The sequence below is a fragment of the Lissotriton vulgaris genome, chromosome 7, assembly GCF_964263255.1.
Source record: "Lissotriton vulgaris chromosome 7, aLisVul1.2, whole genome shotgun sequence".
Classification (NCBI taxonomy): Eukaryota; Metazoa; Chordata; class Amphibia; order Caudata; family Salamandridae; genus Lissotriton; species Lissotriton vulgaris.
The window spans coordinates 1,262,883,199-1,262,909,631 of NC_141695.1; the positions used below are offsets into that span (position 1 = coordinate 1,262,883,199).

The window sequence follows — 26,433 nt, forward strand, 5'->3', positions numbered from 1 at the left end:
CTGTGAAAAGTGCAGTATTTTCTTCTGTGCTTTTATTATTTCTGAACAGTCGGGGCCCTGAGTCAGGGCGCCATTTGCCTGTGTAAAAATGCCTTTAAAGTCAAGTGCAGCATTTCTCCAGAATAGCGCGTGAACGCTTAACAGAGGGAGGATGCAATTAGAAGGTACATGCACACAGTGCAGGGAGCGTGTATTAATTGTGTAATAATGCACATCCCTGAAGGAGTAGTTAAGGTGTAACAGTGGAAGGGGTATAATCACTAATGACGCATTGGTTGTTGTTGTGTAAAAGTAGAGCGCGCGGGAGAGTAGTTAATGTGTAATAACGCTATTATAAGGTTGTAGTTGGTGAGCAGTTACATGTTGCAAAGGCAATGCTTATATTATTTGGTAAAGCAGAGCTTGGGTTTTAGCACCTCGGTGTCTGGGGTGCGGTTCTAGGTTTGGCTGCCATATGATGTGTGGTTATAAGAGTCCACAAGAGTTTATGTTGGGTTGTGGTGTTAACACCAAGGGATGCTGTCATTATCCAAGCAATCAAAGTGTGGGTGTGGGTTCCTTTGCAGGTCATAGTGTGTGTTGCTTCGGTAACAGACCAGGGTTGGGTTTCGTGACTATCCACAGTTTGTGGGGTTACTGGAAGAAGTCGAAGTTGTGGCTTTGCAGAGGCAGCAGTGGTAATGCAGGGTAGGATTTGGGTCTGGCAGCAGTTCTGTGGTTGAGGGAGCCAGCAGTAGTTCAGGTAGAAAAATTGTGTTTGAGCAGAAACTGCATCAGTGAATGATAGAGTTGTTGAATGGGTTAAGCAGCAACCTGGTTTGGTAGTAGGTGACTGTGCAGGTTGGACAGCAAAAGTAAAGGGTGGATAACAAGTGGAGTAGCAGGAGTAGTATTGGTGCCAGGCGTGCGAATGGCAGCACACCAGGTGATTTATAACAGGATCAACAGTTCTTCAGCAAGGTGAATAGCGGTCCAGGGAGCAATCTGTCAATAACCAGTCCAAGGGTGGGCTGTCAGAATAGTCACCTTCGAGTATGGCGTGTCTCTGGCGGACAGCATTGCAAAATAGCTGCTGTTTGACACCACAAATGTACCCGAGAGTGTTGGCAGAAGTCTTGAGTCTGATCCTATGGGCAAGCCCAATGCAGCATTAAAGGGTTCGGCAATGACCCATTAAGGAGAATGTGGAGATGGCAGGGCAGAGTAGGTTTATGGAGGCTGCAGAAGACCAAAGTCGGGATTTTCACTCTCCACCTGTCCAGGGTGTATTTTTGGGGGTGGTAGCACTACATAGCATGCCTTTGGGGTTAGTAGAAGTCCATGGTAGAGTTTTTGAGACACTGGTTTAAACTCTAACATCTTGACACATTTTTCTTTTCCTCTCTCCCATACGCAGTTCTGCTCTTCAGTCTACATCTGATTCTCCATGGCTCAGACTTGTCATGTGACCTATGACCCAGGTTGCCTTCGTGACCCTGTAAGTTACCAGTGTGCTATGGGAAGTGTTGGCAGCTTGATCGAAAAACAGGACTTTGCGGATGATGGAAGTTTTGACCGGAGAATCCCTCAGGGGTGTCGACAGCCCGGACTTAACAAAGGAGGCATCCAACGGGAGGTTCTCAGCTACCTGAACATCACAAAAAAGGACTGGAAAAGTGGTAACAAGCTGGCTGGAGGACTGCCTTTTCGACGAGAGCACAGCGTGGATGAGCGAGAGAATGGCTATCCTAATAACCACTGTAAAGATCGCCGGGGGACTGACTTCACGAAGACCTCTCTCCCCGAAAGGGGTCGCTATGATAAGGTGAGTGTCCAGCTCATTACATTCCAAGTACCTTCCTTCTCACATGGAGTTACGCTTCCCCTTAGTATCAGGCCCCCTTTTCTAATCTCCCCCTGGTGTCATCGGATAATTCTAGCTTCTCCTAGGTGAGCCCACCTCTCTTTCACATACTGGCTCAGTCTATTTGCCTCCCTGCTCCCTCTTCTTACTTCACTCTCCTGCTCTCTTGACCTGCCTCCTGCCCCTTTTGGTTTTTGGACTGTATTCATTTAAAGTTAATATACTTCAATGTGTCCACTTTTTATTGACTAGTTTTAAACAGACGTCCTGGACCGCTTCATATCCATTCAACCAAGACCGACTTTGCCTTCTTCATTTAGGCTCTCCAGATTCTCGTTTCTTTCAAGACTTTCTTACCATGTTAGGTATATATTTACCACTGGTCTTTTCCGACACTCTCCTCCCCTGTAGTTTCCTTCTCTGGTTCCCCTTCGCCAGGTTTTCCCACATGTATGATATTGCAACCTGCCACTCTTATATAGGCCTTTACCAAAAAGTAATGTGCAATCGTCGTGAAAATGACAGTAACCATTTATAAAATCCCAAACAAAATAATAAATACGACATTAACAAATAAGATTCCTGTTAGTCCTATGTTTATGCTGTGGCCTGAGAGCCTGTTCCACAACAAGGTGTAATAAATGCCCTAAATAATCCCGAGTGTCTGACAAGAGCGTCAGAACGCCACCTGGGAGGGGGAGCGCCCTTACCAAGATTGGGAAAAGATTGATTTAGCTGAACTACACGCACGGCTCAGCTCCACTACTTTAGAACTAGACAAAGACTGCGACACAGCCACACACCAGGTAGAGAACTGTATTAAATCTGCAGTACTGACAGTCACACCCATTAAAATTAAAAAAAACAAAAAGGAATAAACACTCTGAACCTTGGTTTTCAGAGAAACTAAGACTGCAAAAGCAGGCTTGCAGAAGGGTGGAAAGGAGATGGAGGGCTAACTACGGGTCAAAAGAGAAAGCTGACTACTCCAAAACCCTAGGTACTTATAAAAACTGGATCATAGAAGAAAAATCGGCATTTTTTGTTAAAAAAATCAACGAGGCCAAAAACGCTACTAAACAACTGTTCTTTACGGTAAACAAGCATTTACAATGCAACGGTTTCGCCTTTGCAAAAGTTAGAGCTATTGGCATTGTAAATGACAACATTTTTATTTATGTGTTGGTTTTGAAAACAGATAAATAAATGGCATTGTCATTTACAATGTCAATAGCTTAATCTCTCGCAAATGCCACACACACACACACCCATAGAGTGCCGGCTGCACTGAACGGTAATCCCCCCAGCAGAGGTCCCTTCCACTCAGGGAGCCCCCCCCTTACAGGAAATAAACTTTCCGGCGATGGGAGCACTTTTATTAAGACGTGCCTTTTTTATAAAACTAGGAACTTTTTTTTATACCCACCAGAGTTTACCCGAATATAGATTCACTGTTAAGCTGATGTGCAATTGTACATATATAGCTCGCAGCACCATATTGGCGCTACCAATGTTACTGAGATAGGAGGGAGTTGACAAACTGTTTAGCCCAAGATTACACATGGCATGGATACGGATACGTTGAAAATACATTTCAGCTCGTGCTTTCCGCCTCCTTCTTCGCACTCGTCACCACCAAGTGATATCCTATGCTAATATCAACTGGACAGCACTTATCCTATCGATATTGTGAGGATGAAGGTGAAGTCACCCAAGGTGGCGTACAGAGCAGCGTCAAGCTTAGAGAAACAGATCTCAGTCCCACTGCTAGGGAGAAAGGTACTCACAGTCTGAGGACAGAAGTGAGCCCTGAACTAAGAACTAACCATGCAGGTAAGTGTATCTGTCTGACATTTACTCCCATCCAAAACTATTACTTTTCTACCAAGTGAATTCGAAAATGTCATGAATGTTTACATTTTTAAAAGTACGCTTAGACATGAGCTCACTGGTTCGACTATCCATCCTACATACCAAGAGCCGTTGATCTAATACGAACAGAATCATTTGCAGTGAATACAAAGCGCTGAGAAAGTGTTCAATGAAAGATCTGAATGGAAAGAAGTTCTCTACGGATAGGTTACCCATTCCCATAGGTCCTGGCAAGATCGCACTCATTCAGGCAACCCTGCTTGTTCCACACAGACATCAGCAGACCCCCAGTCTCGTTCCTCCTCCCACAACCGTGCCAGCCCTGGAGGCACAGACCCTGTTCTGTATCTGATGTGATGATTGTGATCCCCTGACAGTGCAAAATGCACAGCTCTGAAATGATGAGTTTCTATGGTGCAGTAGCTCACCCATAACAAGTCTACTTTTTGTGCTTTGTGGAACTGTAACCGGGTAGTCGCTTTCCAAGTTCGACTTCACAAATACGACAATACACTGAAATTAAAAGGAATGGATCAGCCCCCCCCCCCCCCCCCAATCACGGTTTGAATGACACTAAAATACTAACAACTGTCTGATTCCGTGGGACTTATTTTCAAGCACTTCGACTAGTAGGAAGAGACCAATATCTATGTAAACAAAAATTCAAAGTCCTAAAAACGTACACATTTTAGTTTTCTTTCAGCTCGTTGTTGCAGTGTGCTGATAAGGCATTTTAAATTAATCAATGCCGTCACATAATCACCAAGACACGTGCAGTTTTTCACTGCAGGGGTCAAGTGCGAGCTATTTATGGTTGAAGATTGTTTTGAGAAAGAATAGCATATGTGTAGCTAAAGTAAATGTCATATTTTGCTCGAATTCTATTTTTTTTTTGGTAATAATCTAATGCTGTTGGGACAAAAATTGGCCACATCTCAATCGAACTGCGGCTCTGAGTGGGAAAAGAAACAGGAAGTAAAACACGCAGGCACCAATGTAATTCCCAGCACTACAGCGTGTGCTATTTTTCAAACACACAGTGAAGGTTTTTTGTACTTGCAGCTGCCATGCTAACAACTCCCCTTGGTGCAGAATGGGATGAGCAGCCCCCGGGTCTCCCATATCTGGCCTTTTGCTAAATAGGGCCCCCTTTGAAGAGAGTTTCAGACAGCGGGAGGGGGGGGGGGGCGGGAACGGGCAAACAAACAGCGGGAGGGGGGGGCGGGAACGGGCAAACAGACTTAGCAGTATATCATTTTATTAGGAACATACCATGTGCATCTGTAACTTCAGGGTACAGCTGTGCAGGTGGGCAGACATACGGCCCTTTAACAATTGTTGGCCTCTTAGTAACTTAGGCAGGCTCCCAATGAAAGAGAAACTTAAGATCAAGCTCGTCTTCTCTTCAGCCCCAGCGCCTGCCACCAACAGCCAAAAGATGTTTTACGAAGGTCTGCGATATTACATTTATTGTAAGAGCAATGATAAAAATTATACGAAATAGGCATTTAGAAAATAACTAATGGTCCAGAAGTAAAGTGCCCACATAGGAAACACGTTGTCGCGACACACCAATTGTAAGGTTACATAAACTAACAAGCATTTACGGACGGACAGCGGGAGGGGGGCGGGAACGGGCACAAGAAAAGCAAGAAAAAAAACAGCCAATTCATGGCTTTGTCTGGAGAGAAAGATAGGAGACTGAACCGCTTTTCATTTACGTAACCAATGATGACACGCATATATTCCTAATATTTAGTTCTCTGATCGTCAAAGCAGGAATGGTACATCAAGGATTAATTTAAACACACCCTCAACATTTGCGCTTACACATGGTTTCGCAAGTTTTGTTGATGTTGAAAATCCTTACTTGTGTTTGCAGTCTAACCTGTTAAATTTGATTTACACTGCTTGATCGTATTTTAAATTGCCCACATTTGACGTTGGTGTTTGAAGCCCACCTAAGTTAATCTTCGGTTTTCAAAAGAAAGACCGTGTTTTGTATTGGCTTATATTGAAACTCCGGTTTTTGCAGAGCTGAGTCATATTGCAGTTGGGAGGAACATTCACTTCTCTTTTCACCAGAGGTCACAAGATCCACAAAACCCCTAGCTTGGGAAAACAAGCATTTACGGCTGGACAGCGGGAGGGGGGGCGGTAACGGGCAAATGGACAGCGGGAGGGGGGGGCGGGAAGGGGCACACGGACAGCGGGAGGGGGGGGCGGAATCAAAAGCACTCACCTGGAACTGGACTTCCGGCGGCGGCGGTCGGCCGCGGAATGAGCTGGATGCCGAGACAAAAAAAAAACCAACTCCGCCCACCGCCGCATGACTACACAGAGGGAACGCCCAGGGAAAAAATCGCGGGAACGCCCACGAATCTGGTCCGTGAATGACGGACAGATCTCTGTTCCAATGGCTAGCCTCCATTTATGGAGCTAGCCAATGGAACAGAGGGCGGATTCAAGTCCCCCATACTGCAAAACAAAAGATTTCTCCTGGGGGCGGAGCTAGGAGCTCCGTGCCCCAGGCGAAACCTAAAAAACTAGCAGAACCCGCGGCCAAACAGGTCACTGGTAGCACAGACCTATGTAACAAATTAAGACAGTTCTTCACGGACAAAGTGCGATTAATATATGAATCTTTTCCCCAGCAGCACACCATCCCAGATGTTGGGGCTGCTAATCAGCCTGAGTATATCACTCAGGACAGTCACTCAGACCCCAGCTCCTCCACTTCCAAATTTAAGTTTTCAGCACCCTCAGTAGAAGAGATCAGACATCTGGTCTTGTCCATTAAATCCGGATGCCCTATGGACCCCTGTCCGCCTAAGGTCCTACGCATGTTCCCTGATCTGCTGAACTCCCAACTCCTACCACTTTTCAACAACATAATTCAGGCCAGCTGCTTCCTGAAAGTATGGAAGGCAGCCTCGGTCCTTCCCTTATTGAAGCAACCTAACCTTGACCCCTCCATTCCAGCCAACTTCCGGCCAATCTCAAGAATTCCGTTTCAGGCTAAAATTCTTGAGAAACTGCTAAACTCTCAATTGGCTGGTTTTATCAGTAGCACACATGCCCTAGATGACTCACAGTACGGGTTTCGGGAGGAGCACAGAACCGAGACTGCATTGGTGATGGCAGCAGAGGAAATTAGGGGTATCCTGGACGCAGGAGGGAAGGCCGCCCTCATTTTGCTAGACTTGTCGGCGGCCTTCGACACTGTTAACCATGATATCCTTATTAGCAGGCTGAAAGAGTTAGGCCTTCATGCATCTGCTACCAACTTGATAGCCTCCTTCCAGGGAAATAGAATGTTCTCAGTTTAACTTGGGGAATGTGTCTCAAAGTCTTTCAGTCTGCCATGGCCCATCCCTTTTTAATTTATATGTTGCCCCCTTAGCCATCATCATCCGGAACTGTGGGCTCATCCCACTATCCTACATGGATGACAGCCAAATAGTGGTGTCAATCTCAAACAACACCTCTGAGACCGCAGAAAGATTCAGACTCTGCATGGTCCAGGTCAGTCAATGGATGCCGGACAACTGTTTAAAATTGAATGGTGACAAATCGGAGGTTATGCTGATAGGGGCTGAGCCGGACATCTGGTCTAACCTCTGGTGGCCGGACAGCCTTGGCAATTGTCCTTCGCCGGTGGACAACGTGAGGAACTTGAGTGTCATATTTGACTCCAAACTTACCTTTGATGCACAAATAAATAACCTCTCCTCAACTGTTTGGTATATTTTGAAACTCATCAGGAAACTCTTACCATACATCCCACCTGACACCACTAAAACCCTGGTCACCTTGTTGGCACTATCTAAACTAGATTATGGCAATGCTCTATATGTAGGGCTAAAAAAACAGCTGCTACTAAAACTACAGAGGCTACAAAATGCGGCTGCCAGGTTGATTCTCAACATCCCCAAATTCGATCCTGTAGCCAAAAGGATGAGAGGCCTACATTGGCTCACGGTAGAAAAAAAGAATTCAGTTCAAATCAGCCTGTCTAGCTTACAAAACACTACACGGCTCAGGGTCACGCATCTTAAAAGACAAATTAAAACCTTATGAACCAATCAGGACGCCAAGATCTAGTAGTGCGAAGCTCCTTATAACCCCTAAATTCAAACAACTAAGGTGGGGGGGAAGAAGCTTCATAGGCAACACTGCTAAAACTTGGAACAAACTGCTGGTCGAACTGAAAAACAGCCCCTCACTGTGGTCCTTTCGCAAGAACCTAAAAACCTGGCTTTTTTCATCTTCGCCTGAGAGGGCACCAGTCAGGTATCTCAATCTGTGTCAGTGCCAAGACGCCCTCGGGCATTTGCGCGCTCTACAAATCACAAAATCAAATCATATCAAACCTGGACATGATACTAACTGAAATTACTAATATCCATGTTGAAGACAAATTACATGAGCTTTCCCCCTCCGTAATGCAGCAAAAGGCTTTAATGCAAAGGTAAATAACACTGAGGAAACAAAAAAAACCTCGTGGAATCCCAGTCTGTAGAAAGAGTGCATCCCACATTAAAGCCTTAGCAAATCCACGGGTTCCTACAATTGTTTACATGGTAGATAAAAAAAAATGTATGCCTCAGTTGGAGATACTTTCATATTCAATGCATTAGACCATACAAAGAAATGTGATTTTCAAACTCTAAATCATGACTGCTCTCTTGAAATAACTACTGCTTTTACAGCACTGAGGGAAAATTAAAATGTTCACCTTGTTTAAATTCTATTTAATACGTTTTTATTTCTGTAGGCCAGTAGTGTCCAACATACAAACACGTACAACATCTGGATTCACACCAGATTTTTAGGATAAATACTAACTGATGTCTAGAATTCAATCCATGTATGTACATTTATCTTATATGGCTGTCAAGAAATGTTGGCCTGGGAATGGCCCTCATATGCCTGCATTTGACTTCTCTGCCGCTGTTGGCCTCTTCCCAGCCCACCCTACACAGATAACTGGGTACGAGGATTGCTTATTCATGCCTAAAGTAAGCAGTCAGCCGGGTAAAGGTGACAATGTAACTTTGGAAAAGTGTCAGGAGCTTTACTTCATACTCAGCGTACTGATCAATTTTTCATCCCTTTCAATTTACAGATTGGCAGCATATGGTAGATTGTGACAAATCCATAATTATACAAAACATGCTGCACAACTGAATCTTTCTTGAGGCTGTCCTATCAGTACTGCAAGAGATTAGTAGTGTTTATACTGAGCAGGGCCAATTGAAACATTTGATGCTGCGGCCTCTGCTGCATAAACATGAATTTGAGTACCTGCCACATGATCCACCTTCTCCAAGATTTGCCCATTTTCCCAAAATATATTTTATCACTCCTGCAGATCAAAAGTTATTAAAATTGCTGCACCTGTGATGCCCCACACCCGACTCTATACAAACATTATCTGGTCAACTCCCAGCTGCTGATGGATATATCCATGCATTTAAAGAGGGGACACATTTCCATAGACTGTATAAACACCCTCAATTAATGGCTTGGGTCATGGGTTTTTTTTGACTGCAGCAGAAAACAAAGACATACACTTATTAAGACTTTGTTTTTCTACCTCTCCTTGTAAAGCGCTCCGATACCCGCAAGGGTCATGTTCGCGCTATAAAAAACTTTTAAAATAAAATAAAATTAGTACTGCGGACGAAAGGGCAGCTGTCTTTAAGACTTCTAGTGGCCTATTTTTTTTAATGTACATAGTGGAGTATGTGGCTCCACCCAGAGGAGTTCTTATGCTGTTGGTGCTCTCATGCTATTGGCTGTTTGTGCATCATTCCGACTCCTATTGAATGTTTGCATCGAGTGCACAAGGACTAGTGACATGCTTAAACAGTGCCATGCTCTTGTGAAGGAAAGTTGCAAAAAGCATATGCAAAAGCAATGTAATCCAAATGACCAGTAGGCTCTCCTTAAGATATAAAAATCGCGGTGTCGTAGTACAAGCAGATCTTTACTAGATATTAGCCATCTCCAATGTAGATATTGGAACAGCACTTATTGTTTAGTGCGGCAACATTTTGGCACCAATAGCAGACTTGATAGGGCCATCACTGGGACAGTATCAAAAGACAACCTAAAAAGATAATGAAGAACTAGCCACCAAATAGAAAGGGACTAGAAACACCAAAGGCGACGAGTGGAGCGTTGGGATTCCCTAGGCGGAAGGTCTTTGAGATTGTAGGACGGATTCTCCATTCGATTACCTCTCTTGGAAGGAATTGGCTCCTCCACTGCAAATGGTTTTCTTGCTGAATTGAATGCTCCTAGTCCTTCTCCAGTCCTTCAAGACTGTGGAGTCTTGGTACTTGTTATTAACAGTGATTCCCTGGGGCAAAACCAGGCTCTTTCCCTAGCTTGAGTAAGTTAACTTTTTTGGGTACCCTCTGTCAAGAAAAGAAGACATGCATTGAAAATGTCCGTGTTGTGGAAGTAATCCTTTTTTTTTGTGGCACAATCCAAGCAAAGGCATAAGAACTGCACAAACAAGAGGTTCTGTCACAAATTGCGTGAGTGAAAACTAGAGTGTAAGAGGGTAAAGTTCATGTATTGTGAGAGAGGCCCTAGAATTAAGCCATAATATTAAGCCATGAAATAATGGGACAGAGAGGGAAACCTGTGTTAATTTTGTGAATTCTAGAAGCTGAGTAGTCAGGAATTTTTCTAAAAGGCGATAGTGGGGGTAAAAACTCATCTTTAATATGACAAAGTAAGTAAAACACAAACTCAATATCCAGTCAGAGCTATTACTTAGAAAATAAACAGAACTTCATTTTTACTTAAAATTAGTAAACAAGCAAGAAACCAAAAAGTGCTATATGGTCCTCAGCACAATCCTTGTGATTACTTATCAAGTCACGGCAATTGCCACTGGGATTTTCCACCCACATCCCTCTTTCCCAATATCTAACATCCAACCAGTGACTACTGAATCCTCAGTAGATGGAAACCACTATACTTAACTAGCCTTCTTCATCCTAGAATAATGTTTTGGATTCGTGTGGGGTGAAAATACTAGGTTGGAAGGCAAACCCATGCTTGATATGGATTGTATTCTCTCTGGCACCCTCGTTCCATTGACTGTTTAGGATAACCAAACACTGGCACACTGTTAAATTCACACAGGCTACAAAGGACATCTGAATATCCTCACCATAGGACAACATTGGCATAACCCTGGGCCTGTAGCACAATACTCTACAACTTCCTGAGCTACCCCCGACAATGCTATCTCTGGCTCAGACAGCATTGCCAGTCCCTCTGGGAGAGGTTCACAAGCGCCTCCTTCTGGAAGGAAGGTGAACTTCTATTCCAGTTTGAAACAACAAAAATAGTTACAAGGTTGTGGATGTTGGAATAAAACTGGTCAACAAGTTTCTGTCTTTCCTTAAGTTTTTAGCTCATTTGACTCCACAATCTGCAAGCCTCTGGAGGAGGTTAATATTGGTTGTGGAGGGGAATTATCCTTTCCATCCTCCCTCTTGCTTCTGCCTCCTCTCCACTTGAGTGCCATTTGTGCTGCGAGGTGGCATATCGTGAGAGCCTTGGCCACCAAAGCATCAGTGATATTTTTAGCCTCAACTGAAGTTGTTCTGGACGGTTTGAACTTCCCTTGGAAGTGCCTCCTTTTACAACGTGGGACAAAAGGAAGGACTTTCATAATACTGTGAAGCCTTTGATTAGAGTCAATTATTTGGCAATGACTGCGCTTCCTTAGCAGTGCTGGACCACTTCATCCCCATCTATCGATTGAAAGGATTCTTCACTTCAAACGGCGAGTCAATGACTTTGTCTTGAGGTTCCTACTTCAGGGTCAGAGAGTTTGTCAATGCCTGGTACCTTGCGGAGAGACCGGTAAGTTCTGCCAGTTAAACCAATGAGCGCTTTCACCCTACAAGCACCGCCTTGGCTTTGGATTGAGGCCTTGGTTGTTATGTTCTACTACCTCACCGAAAATGTAGGTACTTGTCACCTACCCAGCTCCAGAGCAGCTCCACTTAACCTCTTAATTTGATCTCTTAATGATAAAATGTCTCCTCCAAGATGCGATAATCTTTGCTCTGCTTAATAATTAGGTAAGTAATCAAAATAGTTGCAAATAGCAACTTTCCAAGTGATTCGTCTATCACCTCTGCATGAGTGGGTAGGATTGGGGAAATTATCTGAATGGGGTCCACCCGACTATTGGTCACCCATTTTTAGGAATCTTTGGCATCATGCAAGGAGCTTGGAGTGCGAAACCCGCTCAAACCTTTGGCCACTTTCGACCTAGCATGAGAAGGTGGAATCCTCTTTCATGAGATGTATTTGTGAAGCACCTTCTCTTCTTTTACAATAGGTGCTTGGCTACTGCTTATGTCACCAACTCCGGTGTTTGCCTATGTTTTTTTTTTTATTGAAGCTTTTCATCAACATTGCACAACTACAGTTTCAGCATATGCAGTGGTCATACAGCAGAAAATAAACAAATGTGAACAAAAATAAATCAGATGGAATGTGTACCATTTATAATCAAATACAGTTGGGCAGCTAGGACAATTGAACATTTCTAAAAGGACCTCCCAGATGTCCGGGAATGTTACGTAGATCAATAAGATGAGTATGACCCGCAAGGGATCATGTGGGGGAGAAAAATATTTTGCCTTGACTTCGTCAATCATAAGATGATGAAAGTTGGCTTCAGGACACATGTTCAATGCTGTCTGGGTGTTCCAACAGGTACGTCTGCAGTGGGCCCCAGATGACGCAAGGGCGTGCGGAACGTGGGAGAAGCACAGCATATGTACAGGTTTGGTCATGCCATAGTATCCTGTCCCCAAGCTAGTCCTTGAATTGGGCACCCGCTCCCGACACCATCTACAAGCCACTAGACGTTTGGCTAGAATTAGGCTAAAGGACACAAACTTACAATGTTGGGCTGGGATTTGCTCAGTGTATCCTAGTAGGGCCACAAGTGAGGACCTCGGAAATAGACATAGAAGTCATGCAGTCTAGCGCCGTGAAGACCTGCCACCAGTATGTGTGAACCTCTGGACACCCCCAGGCCAGGTGGAGGAAGTCAGTGACTTCTGTCTTACATCTGTCACATCTGTTTGTGTCGCTCAACCCAAAGCTATGGAGTGCGACCGGAGTATAATAGCTAAGATGAAGGAATGTATAATGAATGATTCGTAGTTTGCTGTTGGAGGAAATCTTCTCCATCTGTTTGCAACAGAACAACCATTGTGTGCCAGTGATGTCGTGTTCCAGTTCTGTCGCCTATTTAGTGCGGGCTTCACATTGAGGGTAGTCAGTATCAACATAAATCGTGTGGTACAGCGTGGACACTAAATGCGAGGCAGTGAACGCGCATAAGACATGATGCAGTGGGGCCACTACTGCGGGTTCCGATGGGTATGAAGTGTGCAGGCTTGAATCCCATGCCGCAGGCGGTCGTATAGGAATGTTTCCATAGTGGAATGTGGGGAGTCAGGGCAGAGTTGTTGGACAGTACGAAATTTGCCATTAAGGTACAGATCACCCCAACAACTGATGTTTTGTGCATGCACAACTTTCTTAAATACTCCTTCTTGCAGTAATGACATCTCTGGATGGTAGGCAAGTGGGAGTAATGGGGAGTATAGGCAGGGTGCATGTAAGCGATTGGTAATGCGGGACCAGGCTTTGATTGTGCAGTCCAAAGAGGATGGACAAGACCCACGGAGCTCGACCTTAGACAGTATGACTCCTTCAAGTGGATTAGGGTCGGCAAGCCAGTGCTCAGTAGCAACATGAGGTGTGTACCGTGGAGAGTGAAACCAAAAGTGAGCATAGTGTGCTTGGGCACATATATAGTATAATTCAAAGTTAAGGATGTCAAAGCCTCCTTGTGAGTATGGTCTCATGAGTGTGTCCCATTGTATGCGTGGTTGCTTACCGCCCCACACTAATCAAATCAGTTCTGACCGAAGAGCGGCTATAAAATGCCGGTCAAGGTCATAGGGGATATTGAGAAATAAATTTAAAAAAATGTGGGGAGGATTATCATTTTAATAAGGGAAATGCGCCCAGCCATGGTCAAGGCAAGTGCAGTTCATAGAGTGCTGCAGCCATTGATCTGTTCCATTAACACACCAATAATTGAGGCTTGTCGCGGTCTGTCATGACACATATCCCTAAATATTTTGTGTCATCATTGCACCACTCGATGGGGAAATCCGTTTCAAATGGTGTGGCATTGGTGGACAACGGGAAGATCTGGGATTTGGCCCAGTTGATATGGATGCCCGATTGGCCACCACATCAAACGAACTCCCGTAATAGCGGATTGAGGTTCTGATGCAGCTCTTTAATATATAAGGGGACATAATCGGCATACTGAGAAATGAGGATTGGGTGGAGTAAGCACCGGAGACCCAGGTTCTGATGATGTTGCCTGATATTAGCAGCCAAGGGTTCCATGACAAGGGTGAATAGTAGGGGAGATAGTGGACATCCCTGGAGAGTGCCCCGAGAAAGTGAGTTCGAGGGTGAAACATGTCCATTTATCAAAACGTTCGCCATCGGTGAGGTATATAAGAGTCTGATCCAAGACACTAAGCCCATGGGAAGCCCCATACAGTGCAATATAGTAAAAAGGTATGCCCATTCCACCAAATCAAAGGCTTTGGTGGCGTCGAGGAATACAGCCACCAGCGCCAGTTGTGGATCTACAGTTTGCAGGATGGAAAAAACCGACCTACGGTTATGGGAAGTCGTTCTTCCAGGGATAAACCCAGCCAGGTCCAGGAGAACTAGGTTCTCCATCAGGAGACTGAGTCGATTCGCCCAAAACTTGGCTAGGATTTTTGCAACTGAGTTTGAGAGAAAATGGCCTATAGGATTTGCATCGGTCTGCTGGTTTGCCCGGTTTTAATAGTGACGTAATTAGTGCCTCTCTCATCGAGGCAGGTAGAATCTGCGTTTCCTGAGCTTCCGGAAAGACTTCTTTTAGTATGGGGAGAAGCTGATCGATGTAAGTTTTATAAAAATCAATGGGAAGGCCATCTGATTCAGGTGCTTTGCCTTCATTTGCATGATGGCTTCACGAATCTCATCTTCCAATGGTGTCGCCAAGAATTCCCGCTGATGGTCACCCAGCCACCCAAGAGCTAGATCTTCAAGATAAGGAGTGAAGTCAGGGGGAGAAGTGCGCTGCGAGCCATATGGGTCTGCATAGTATGTAGTAAATGTATGCAGTATTTTGAGATTATCCCTGTATCTTATCCATCTCCATCCACTACATCCAAGACATAGCGAGAGAAACTGGGTTGTCTAATATCGTTCGCCAGTGCTCAGTCAGGTCTCTCGCCTTCGCCGTACCAACGGGCGGTAAAATATTTACCTATGAATTTGACTTCCCGTTCTGCAGTGGTGGTGTAGTCTGTTCGTTTTTCTCAGAGTGTGGCTCTCTGGGTACCAGAGCCCACATTCCACATGTCTGTTTCAAGTTGTTTTAACTCAGTTTCGAGGCACCTCAAATTTATCCTAATAACCCTGAGTACCCCAAAGCTTTTTGACATGCATGCGCCTCTTATGGTGGCTTTAAAAGCTTCCCAAACTGTGCCCACATGAGTGACCGAGCCCTAATTTCTAGCAAAAATGTCAGTAATTTCCTCCCCAATTTCAGCCTGAAAGACCGTGTCCAACAGCGCTTCTGGTACCAGCTTCCAACATCGCGGGATGGCGATTAAATTAGGGGGAGCTATTTCTAGGTATTCCGGTGCATGATCCGAATGTGTGCGGGCCAAGTGTTTTGCCGAATGAATCCAAGGGCCTACCCCACGTGAGTAAACCCAGTAGTCTGGTCGCGAACAACTTGAGTGCCCCGCTGTATAAAATGTGCCTTCCCTGACGGTGGGATGTACGTAGCGCCATGTATCAATGAGACTGTGCTCCATAAACAACCCAGTAAGGGCACCTCGGGTATTGGTGTAATGATGAGGAAGGGGGTTGGATTGGTCCACGGATGGGCACAGGGCAGTATTAAAATCTCCACCCCATATGAGGTGTGTGGAGCCTACTTTAATTATCTGTCCCCATAGAGCAGTGAAATAGTCTGGGTCATCTGTGTTAGGGCCATAACAGCAAGCTAGGGTTGACCGATTGTGTGCCCAGCGTACCCCAGAGCATACAGCTCCGACCAGAGGGATCGCTATATGTGCCTTCCAGTATGGAGGGTATATTTATTTTTACTAATATGAGCGTACCACATGAATGTCGAGTAGGAGGAGAATGCCAGCGCAGAGGCCCATTTACTGCCAAAACAGTTAGGATGGCGAGGGTCCATGTGTGTTTCTTGAAGCATTGCAATTTGTATGTGATGTCTGTCAAGATACGTCTATATTTGTCTCCGTATACGAGGGTCACGCAGACCCATGACATTCCATGTGATCACTTTGATGCGAAGTTGGTCAGTATGTGTTGCCATTGCAGGTGCGATATGGCAGTTTGGTGATTATGATGTTGCATAGAGGTAGTGTGCCTACGCCTACAGTAACTGACATGTCGAAATGCTGTTGTCCAAAATATAGCAAAGCAATACAGAACATTCCCATCCCATCCCCTTCCCCTGAAAACATACCCAGTGAGTCAGCATTAGAACAATTAGCTAACAGTACCACCCCCGCCCACAAGAGCACCCCAATTGTGCCGGTATTAAGTTGCCCAACCATTACCATCAAATAACGTGGCCATTCTACCCTAGCCAGATTGGGCCACCAAAAAAAAAGAAGAAAAACAACAATAAAAACATAGGATGAAATACCGCATGGGGGATCTCCCAAAAGGGGGGCACCAGTGGGCTATAAAACCTTCCCGTATCCCAACTCTTGCTGCATTGCAGTCCCCAGATGTCACAGAAGATGGGGGGATAGAGTGGTGGGGGGGGGAGAGGGTGCTTGACGATGTACGGTGTAGATCTCCCAATAGAAAAATAAACCAGGTATTTATTCATAAATCGCAGATACTGTTCAAAGCCCAGAGGGCACTTATCTGTCCGTGACCATCCTGTAGGAGAAAAGTTCCATCTTGAGGGGTTACCATGCCTCCCATTAGGGAGGGGGGAGCGACATGTGTGTCAGCATTGTCGCGATACAGCATATCGGAACCCACCAAAGGCGAAGGGATCCTACATCGGGCCATCACAGCATATAACTCACTGCCTCGGTCAGTCCAAGGATGGAGAAGGAGACCTTGAAGCACAATCCCGTCATGGTGAACGTCTCAAGTTGGTTTTCAGAAAGTCTTCCACTTGTTGCGGATTTGTGCAGAAGATGTGTTTACCTTGATGTGTAATCCGGAGCCTTGCAGGGTACATGAGGACATATTCTATTTGAGTCTTGCAAAGTTTTTGTTTGACAGCAAGGAATTTGCAGCATGCCTCCTGTACCGCCACAGTGAAGTTGGGGTAGATGGTGAACGTATTCCCTTCGAATTGTAGTGGTCTCGTTTCGCAGACTTTCTGAAGTGTAGCGTCACGGTCTCTATAATTCAGGAGACGACCAATAATGGGTCTCGGAGTTTCAACTAGTGGGGGCCGGGGATCAAGGGAGCGATGTGCGCGCTCTACCACCAGATGCGGCGAAAAAGAATCAGCACTGAAGGTGACTTTCAGAAGATGTTTAATATAGTCCTTTATGCGTCCCGTATTCGTACTCTCAGGTATACCTATTATACGAATTTTATTGCGGTGCCTTCTAGCTTCAATGTCCTCATTCTTGGCCGCAATAATTTTCAGCAATTTGTCCATTTGCGATACTTGAGCTTGCATCTGAGAAGTGGTGTCTTCGTTCTCGGATATGCGGCCCTCAGCCTCCTTCAATTGCCCATCATATTTGTCAAACTTTTGCACAAGAAAGTCTAAACGGTTGTTCATCGTATCCATCTTTCCAGCGAGGTCAGTGAGACTATGCTGTACAGCCAGGAGTAGTGTCTTAACGTAATCTTCTGAGGATTGTGCCTTCTCCGTACTGGTCTTTTCAGAATCTGCGGAGGTAGACCGTGTTGTAGCTTTTTTGGTTTCAAAAGTAAGTCTAGGTTGACGGCCATCAGGTTTCCCCATCTCTCCTTTCCACGTGACCAGATGTTACTGTAGAATGGGTGGCCCCCTTCTATGTTCAAGTGGTGAAGTGTGGTCTCTTAGTTAATGGCATGCAGCCAATCAGTCCCCTGTATGCACCCTTGCGTCCTGTACTGAATCAAGGTTCCAGTATGCAGTTAGGGATGATGTCTGATACAATAGAGCAGGGGTCTCCAAACCGGTCCTGGAGGGCCGGATCCATGCCAGATTTTTGGGATATCCCCATTGAGATACATGTAGTAATTTTGAAAATCTGGCATGGATCCGGCCCTCCAGGACCGGTTTGGAGACCCCTGCAATAGAGCGTGTCGCAGTTCAATATTACAGAGCCAGAAGATCTGTTATGGCCACAACGTGGAGTGGAAAGGTATGCCCACAGGGATGAAAACGGCCTCTAGTGGTTTAGCAGCCAAGATTGATGTGCTGTCAGCAATAGTGACGCAGTGGAGTAGGGATGTGAGGTGCCAAAGGGTTTGCGGCGGATTTGAGGTCAGGCAGTGTGATGCTGTCCAAACAAGGTAGGAGAGACCCAAGCTGGCTGGAAGCAATGAGGGACTATGATGGGAAGATATGTGTGTCAATCACCCACCTATATTGTCGCTTGTTTCAATTCGCCGGTTGGGAGCTCCCTGGGGTGGCGCAGTATGCAGCGTCCATTTGAGTAGTTGCATGTGCGCGGGATTCGCTGCACTTGCTGAGTGAGTGAGGAGATAAAACGGCACACTGCCAACGGAAGAGCTGCACTCCTCAGCCACCAAGCACCTCAATTTCTGTCCGTTGGTTACAAAAGCGGGTGCCGTGGATCGGAGTGTCGGTAGTCACTGCAGGAAGCGCACTGGTGAGATGCAGGCTGTTCCCCGTAGGATAAGAACTAGAGCAGAACTGTCACGGGGCAGGGCCTATCGCCACGTGGGATCCTCGGAGCTCGAGTGATGACTGCTGCCGCATGGGCTTCCAGTTAGCACACCACCGAAGGTCCCTGCGGCATTTAAGGCAGAGGAGAGTGTTCCCTGGGGCCGCGAGAGCCGCAATTTTTTTCCCCCCCTGAGAGTCCGGATGGTCCAAAGAGTAGGTAGTCCGTGGCAAAGCATAGTGGTAGCTGGTAAATAAGAGGATAATTGCTGGATTATTTTGCCAAGCTTCCCGAGCCTCACAGGTGTGTGGCCACTTTGGATGTGCGCCACCGGTGTTTGCCTATGTTGCATCATTTGACGGCATCTCAAACTTGAGCTTGAGGGATTACGTACTTTTTCTCATTACTTCCCTTATTTGGTGTACACGTGCACAGCAACCTGCTGCTCTCTGGTCAGAACGAGGATATGTGGCTGCCTATTTAGTCCCAATATAATTCTAATTTACATGCCTCTTATATCTCCTTTGCTGCTGGCCACTGTAACAGAAGACAAACTTATGTGTGATACCAAAACCTTTTCCACATGGGGTACAAAACATGCGATGTTTTGCACACCAAGCATGGGTGGTGTGGCGTTCAACCCGTCCCCAAAAATATTTTTTCGTGTCTCACATAAGGATATGAGGCGCTATCTAAATGCAACATGTAGAGTGCAGGTAACCCTATGTTCAAGACATGCAGGCCTGCTGCTCCAAATTACTTGTGGTACTAAAAGCAAGGCATAGGATGACAGAGTGGAAGCAAGAAAGGAAAATTAGGAATTTCTTCTGTCGCTGCTGTACAGTATTGGGAGGTTTTGCAGCATTGTACTTTTTTTTAAAAGGCACAATGGTGGTTGTCATTCCACAATCGTGCACATGCTTCATGACTCATGCAAGCTCCAGCTTAATAACATGGGCATCATTTGCTTTATTTTTTTAGTTACTGATCCAAAATGGTGAACACCACTTGCATCATTAAAAAATAAAAATAAAGACTTACTAATGAGAAATAGCCAAATCTTTTCTGACAACGACAGCTGTGGTGGGGGCGGTAATGGAGGAGCAAGTGGGAGGCGCGAGGTGTAAAACAGTGCACCAAGCATTGGGGGTGGCACAAGAGTGAACAAACACCACAGAGCACAAGATCGGTGGGAGAGAAGCATGTGAATGAGAGAGCAGGGAAGGGAGTGACAAACAAACCGAGAGAGAAACACTTACTTGGAGGTTGCAAGAAGCACACAACTGGAACAAATGGGTTAAAAACACACTCTTTTTGAGTGCTTATGTAAAAAGAAAAAAGCAGCACAAGGGAGGAGAAAAACCTGGATGAGAGAGCAACATGGGTGAAAGAAGCAGACAAAGAGACAGCTGGAAAACACATACATTTCTGTGGAATTCTTAAGCAAAAAAAGTAGTTCAAAGTAGTTCCCTAAAACTCAGCAGTGGATGGAGACCAGTAAAGAGGCTGTGCTTCAAGGGAGGGACACATCCAAAGTAGGCAAGCCATTGAATAAGAAGCAAGCAAATAAGTGACTGTAATGCCAACCAGTGCTAAGCGGCGGGCGGGCTTTGTAAATTGATACTTGTATAGCGCACTACTCACCCGCAAGGGTCTCAAGGCGCTTGTACGAATACCGCTGTGGAACCCATCCTGGCTTTCCATGTGAGGCGTCCATTCCTGGGCCCCTCCAAGGTGGATGCCAGGCATCTTTAGCATTGTGGGGGCCGTTGTGGAGATTAAGCAAGCTATTGCCCAGAGTTGCAGAGTGGGACTCCGTGATTGGAAGAGGCACCGAGGCGAGAATTATCAGGTCCGTGGAATTTTGAGCCCAAGACCCGCCGAGGCGGGGAATTGAACCCTGGTCCCGGGCCAGACCTCTGCATCAGGGTCTGCTGCTCTAACCATTGAGCCACACTTCTCCACTTTAAGCCTACCATAAGATCTTGGTAAGCTGACAATAGTTCTTTTGCAACCAAACGGATTGTGCTATTTAGTATGCTCAACCTAAAAACGGTGTACTACCAGCTAGGATAAGTCTTCCTGGCATAGGGATGCCAGTGCCATGTTATATGGGTCTGTGGCCCTTGTAGTTGCGTCATTGTAGGGATTCATAAGCCTGTTGGTTCGGGTAAAATAAATCCATCAAACGTAATACAAGGATGAGAGCAATTGTTGATCAGCAACTCTCAGGATCACTCGCTTGGATGATTCCTCTGGCTTCTGTCTACAAGTGGGGCTTGCTCACACATCCTCACATTGTCGAGGCGCGCAGCATAAGTTCAGGATCAGGATTTAGAAATACTAAATAATTAGGGGGATTGGGTAGTTATGTATTAAGCCATTTATCAATTCTAATTCCTGAACTGGATTTGGTTCTAGACTGATTCATTCATATGAGGCAAGTTCCAACATATTACTGGATGCAATCAGCGTTTACAAATGGCCATTTTCATGCTGTGCTTCTGCGACACACAGTAGTGAAACATCACACTTCTACAATGCACTATCTACAACCTAGAGATACAAGTGGATGTGCTGGATCACATGTCCTTGTCAGTGCAGTGACCCAGAAGAGACCACGTGTTCAGAGACTGTTCATTTTACGTGATGCGCTTTGTTTGTGCCATTGGGTGAGGTGCAGAAAGAGACTGATGTGCCCTTGTCTTGTTAGAGATTCTGCAGCTGTTTGGGAGGATTATCTGTGTGTGTGTGGGTGTGGGTGTGCAGGAATTCGTCTGGTGTAAGTAGAAATGGTATTGTCTAGGGATTGTGGGAGAACTGATATCTGTCTATGCATAAGATCCTGGGTGAGTCTTGGAGAGCCCATGGTTGTCTCCTGGAGAAACATTGTGTGGGGTTAGGTGAGCACAATCTTTGTCCTGGGGTTAGGTCAGTACGGTCTTAGTACTCTTGGGCACAAGTGTAGGACTTTGCAGTGGGTGGAGGAGAGCGGACATAGTAGTTCAGTTTGGCACAGTTGTTGCTGTGGAAGAGGCCCAACCTTGTGTAAGCGTGGAAGGTTGTTGTGCTATGTACCAAAGGGGGGAGAGCTGCTTTGCTGAGCCTGGACTACTATGGCTGACTACCAGTGAGATTAGTGGGCGGTTCCAGGATTTTCGGGGTAATCTAGTGATAAGCGTGGCTCAAATCCACCCGAATGACTTACCGCACTCACCTAGAATTACCAAGTAAGAAGTCAGCCGGACAGTAGAGAAGAAATCACCAAGTATTTTATTAGGCCACAAACTCCCATATGAGAGGGCCCTGTCCGACTTCACCCCTAAGAGTGCGCCGAGAGGACTGACCCATCTCATCACAGCAATACATTATAACATGGTACAGCAGAGTAGAACACGCCCATACTGAAAAAGTACTGGACCCCATAAAGGGTGAACAATGGCCTCACACAAGAGGCATCTGCACCTGCAATAGCAACATTTGGTTATCTCTGCCCAAGGCCACGGAGCCGGGCCTCAGCGTCTCCAGCGCATGTGAACATTACTGATTAGGAGTTTGTTACCAGTTTCGGCCACAATTAGTTAAACGAAAACTGCTGCATTCAGAGTTTTTCCTATTCCTACGGGAGGGGGGATGAGCGAGTGCGACTCGCACACAGAGAGAAGCACCCAAAATAGTGGTACACAAGCTAAGCTAAGAAAACTGGATATCATTACATGCATAAATGAATAGCGAAATGGAGAATACAAACGTAAATGCATAAATGAATACATCATTAGTTAGACACATCATGCTAACTCATATATGTAAGTGGGTGGGGCATCGGAAAATGAAACCTATCAGACCCTCCTTTTAGCATTATGTGGCTAACATGAGCGCAGCCTTTATTAGCCAAAAGGTAAGGCCTGTACACATCAAGCTAGGGACGGGGAAACATATCAATCAAAAACATCATCATCGATAAGCATCAACCAGCCAATATCAGGAAGCTCCATATCATTAGAAACAGGATACTGGCGGGTCGATCTTTTAGTGCGTTGCACATTACTGGCACACATGGAGCAACAAGAGGGAAGGCAATAGACACAGAAACAACAAGTCAGTAATACACCTACTATACCTACAACACCCATCAAAATCTTCCAGCCCCAGGACGAGAAAACGCCCCACAGCCATTTCTGTAATGACCTGAGCTGTGCGATCTATTCGCCGACCTATCCATAGAATCCTCCATTACCAGATTGAAATCACCCCCCACCAAGAGGAAGGCGTCGGGGGAAGCCAGGACCTGGGCTAACGCCGTGCGCAGAAAGGACTCCTGCTGTGTGTTTGGTGCGTACATGGACCCAACAGTAAAAATCGTGTCCCCCCCACTGCACCCGCACCGCCAGGAACCTCCCCCGAAAATCCACCAAGTGTGCCAGGACCCTACAGCGCAGCCGAGAGCTAAAGAGGAGGGCCACTCCATTTTTCTTGGCCAGACCAGACGACCACAGTTGGAGGGGGAATCTCTTGTCTCGCATCCGGCGCTCATCCTTAAGCAGGAGGTGCGTCTCCTGTAGGAGGCAGACGTCACCCCCAGACTGTTCAAGTAGGGATAGGACAGCAGAGCGCTTCACTGGGTTGTTTAGGCCCCGGACATTAAGGCTCACCACCTTCAACTCCCTAGCCATCGCGTTCGAGCTTGATCAGCATCACAAGCACTCCAGGTCAGATTCAGGACCGTGCCCGACTCCCGCAAGCATCCAGAACACACACACCCACCAGTGCAAATGGAATGAGCAGGAACGCACCTTTAGGGACAAATGGCAAAGGTCTGATGCGGAGTCCCCCCCCCTCCATCACTCACTCCCCCCCCCCCCCCCACCCCTGCACACATTCCGAAACCCCTCCCAACAAAACCAAATTGAAGCAACAAAGGACAAGTTTGAGTACGCAAGTCCGTAGTCCAGGCCACATAGGCAAGGGGAATTGGCACCAATCCACAGTCTTCCTCTTCCCGATACAGGACTCACTCAATCCACAAAACATATCAGAGTACCTGCAGGGGATACCTCCCCTCCGACGCCATCTATGTACCCTCTCGGGATTCAAGGCGCTTCCGAAACATCCTCCTGAGTGGCCTCCGTAACCTGGGCCACAGAGGCTACAGCAGCGCCCCTCTCTTGAAGACGTGTCGAGGAATCTGGGCCCTTTTTGGGAGCAGAGCGGCCCACCTTCTGCCACTCCGCCGAGCGTCTTCTTCGCCTGTGAGTGTCGCCACCATTCGTCGACTCCGCGTCCGTGCGTTCAATACCCAAGAGGTCCATGGCCACCTCGATCGACCGCACCTGAACCAGTTTATTTTGCAAGCGAAAGATGAGTCGAATAGGGTGGCCCCACATGTAAGCAACATTGCGGTCTCGTAGGAACGAAGTGACTGGACGGAAGTCCCTGCATTTCTGCAGTGTGGAGGCCGCCAGATCCTGGTAAAGCACCGGAGCATGTCCTCGGAACTGCAGGGGAACAGCATCGCGTGCCAGCTTGAGAATGCGTTCTTTCAATTGAAAGCCATGCATGCATACAAGGATGTCCGGGGGTGGCGCTTTCGCTCCCTTGGGTAGGCCCACACGATGCACTCTGTCCATTCGAATGTCCTTAGGTTCCTCGTCCTGTAGGATCTGCTGAAAGAGGGTTTCGACATACTCACGAAGGTCCGACCCCTCGCCCTTCCATGGCACCGCTCTGATCCGGATATTGTTGCGGCGGGAACGGTTCTCCAAGTCCTCCGCATGTGCCTGGAGGTCGAGGTTTTGCTCGGTGAGCCTGATAACGTCTTGCTGAAGACGGTGTATATTGCCCCCTGTCTCCAGGTCGTGCTCTTCCAGAGTGGCCACTCGTTCCCCTACTTAGTCCACATCCCTCCGGACCTCTCTCAGATCCGCTGCAAGCTGGTTACGCAGCCCCGCGATGTCCTCCTTGATAGCCGCGAAAAGCTCCAACATAAAGGCCTTAGTCGCGGGTTCCTCCGCCTGACTCCGACCCGGGGACTTGTCAGCTACTGGGGACACAGCTGGCCCGGAGCTCTTCGTGCTCCGTCCTTGCCCAATTTTTCTTTCTTTGTCCTGGCGTTGGCCATGGTCGACCTCCGGACGTGTTCCTTCTACGGTCCACCCCGCAAGGCCGGCAGGGCCGTGACATGGCTCTCACGACCAGGCCTGGCGGCGACGTGCCCAGCTAGGACCACCTCCGGTCACCCGGGTTGTGCTCCGATCTCAGGCCCAGGAGTCTCTCAGGCCCAGGGGGAAACCAGGTAGTCCTACACAAGGAGGGGACAGTTCGCAGCTCAGATCGCCACCTAGCCCGGTAGCGGATAGGTCCGGGGCACAGGACAAGGCAGTTGTGGGTGGGGGCCCTACTCGCTTAGGGCAAAACGCCACGCGGGATGGGCTGGTGCACCTCCCGCCAAGTCAGAGTTCTAGTGGGCCTCGAAAAGCGTCTCAGGGGGCCCTCGCAAGCATTGTGCAGCTGTTCAATCGCCCTCTCACCTCCTGGGGCCACTCCAGCGGGTCGCAAGCAATCCGGTGCTCCCTCGCCGCGATCTCCAGGCACCCCCTACTGTTGCGTCGGGGCTCCTCCACTCTCCCACCTCCGGGCCCAGCACCACCAGCACCAAAGTCGCCTTCCAGGGGGACCACCAACCCGACAGTGGGGATCGGGCAGCAGGCGCCTCCGCAACTCCCCGGCGTTGGGCCCGCACAGGCCCCGAAGCCCCAGCCTCTCGTAGGTAGCTCTTCCGGGCCTCGGTAAACCGCTCTGGGCATCCACTCTCCGTGGCGGACCGTTAGCGTCGCCGCTGGCCCGTCTCTCCGTGCCCTCTTCAGCCAAACGAGGCACGACGAGGGCTCCACCTCCGTCCCCTCCTCACCGGTAGCTTCACCTGTGCCCCGTTGCCTAAGCTTCGCTCACTCGCGCCGCTGGAGCCCGACCTGGCTCCCAAGTCTGGGGCGCCGCAGGCCTCACCTCCGGCCGATGTAATAGGGCGACCAGGAGGCAATTATCTCCGCTGGCAAAGGGTCCCAAGAGGGTGCTAGGCAAAGCTTTCGGACCCATGGAGCCAGAGGGACTCGGATCCACGTCCTACTCGGCCGCCATCTTGGCCATGCCCCAACGGGCCATTCTGGATCTTTTGTCCGTGTGATGTCAAGAACCCTCTCTCTGCCCACAGTCGCCCGTAACTATGAGCCACGCCGAAGGCGTATTGGCTGTCAGTGTAAATATTCACGTCCAATCCTTCACTTAATTCACACGCTCGCATCAATGCTATTATTTCTGCAGCTTGGGCTGAGTGGTACAGGACCCTAGAAGTCTCCACCACTGTTTTTAATGTCATGACTGCGTATGCTGCAGTTGAGGTACCATCCACAAGTTTAAAACAGGAACCATCAAAATACAGTTCCCCGTCGGGATCATCTAGGGGAGTATCCGTTAAATCTATTCGTCCCTTTGAATCCTCCTCTGTCCGAAACAAACAATCATGGACTTCATTGTCCTTTTCATCTGAAGGGATGGGTAGCAATGTGGCTGGGTTGAAGGTAGCACATCTTTTAATTGTAACATGGGGTGCGAATAATGTGAGCTCCTAACCAGTGAGACGAGCACTAGTTAGTGCTGTGTCTGCGTTTTGTTCAATAAAGTATCCACAGCATGCGGTACTATTACTGTGAGGTCAGAACCCAGCACGAGCCC

At 47.2% G+C, this 26,433-nt stretch overlaps 1 protein-coding gene across 1 annotated transcript in view; it reads left to right on the forward strand.

Moving 5' to 3' along the window:
- N4BP3 (NEDD4 binding protein 3) overlaps positions 1-26,433 on the forward strand; it is an 86,492-nt gene that overhangs the window by 47,489 nt on the left and 12,570 nt on the right. The window contains exon 2 of the mRNA XM_086931812.1: positions 1,397-1,804. Coding sequence (XP_086787938.1) covers positions 1,427-1,804 — 378 coding nt within the window. The 5' untranslated portion in view covers positions 1,397-1,426. The remainder of the gene's footprint in view (positions 1-1,396; positions 1,805-26,433) is intronic.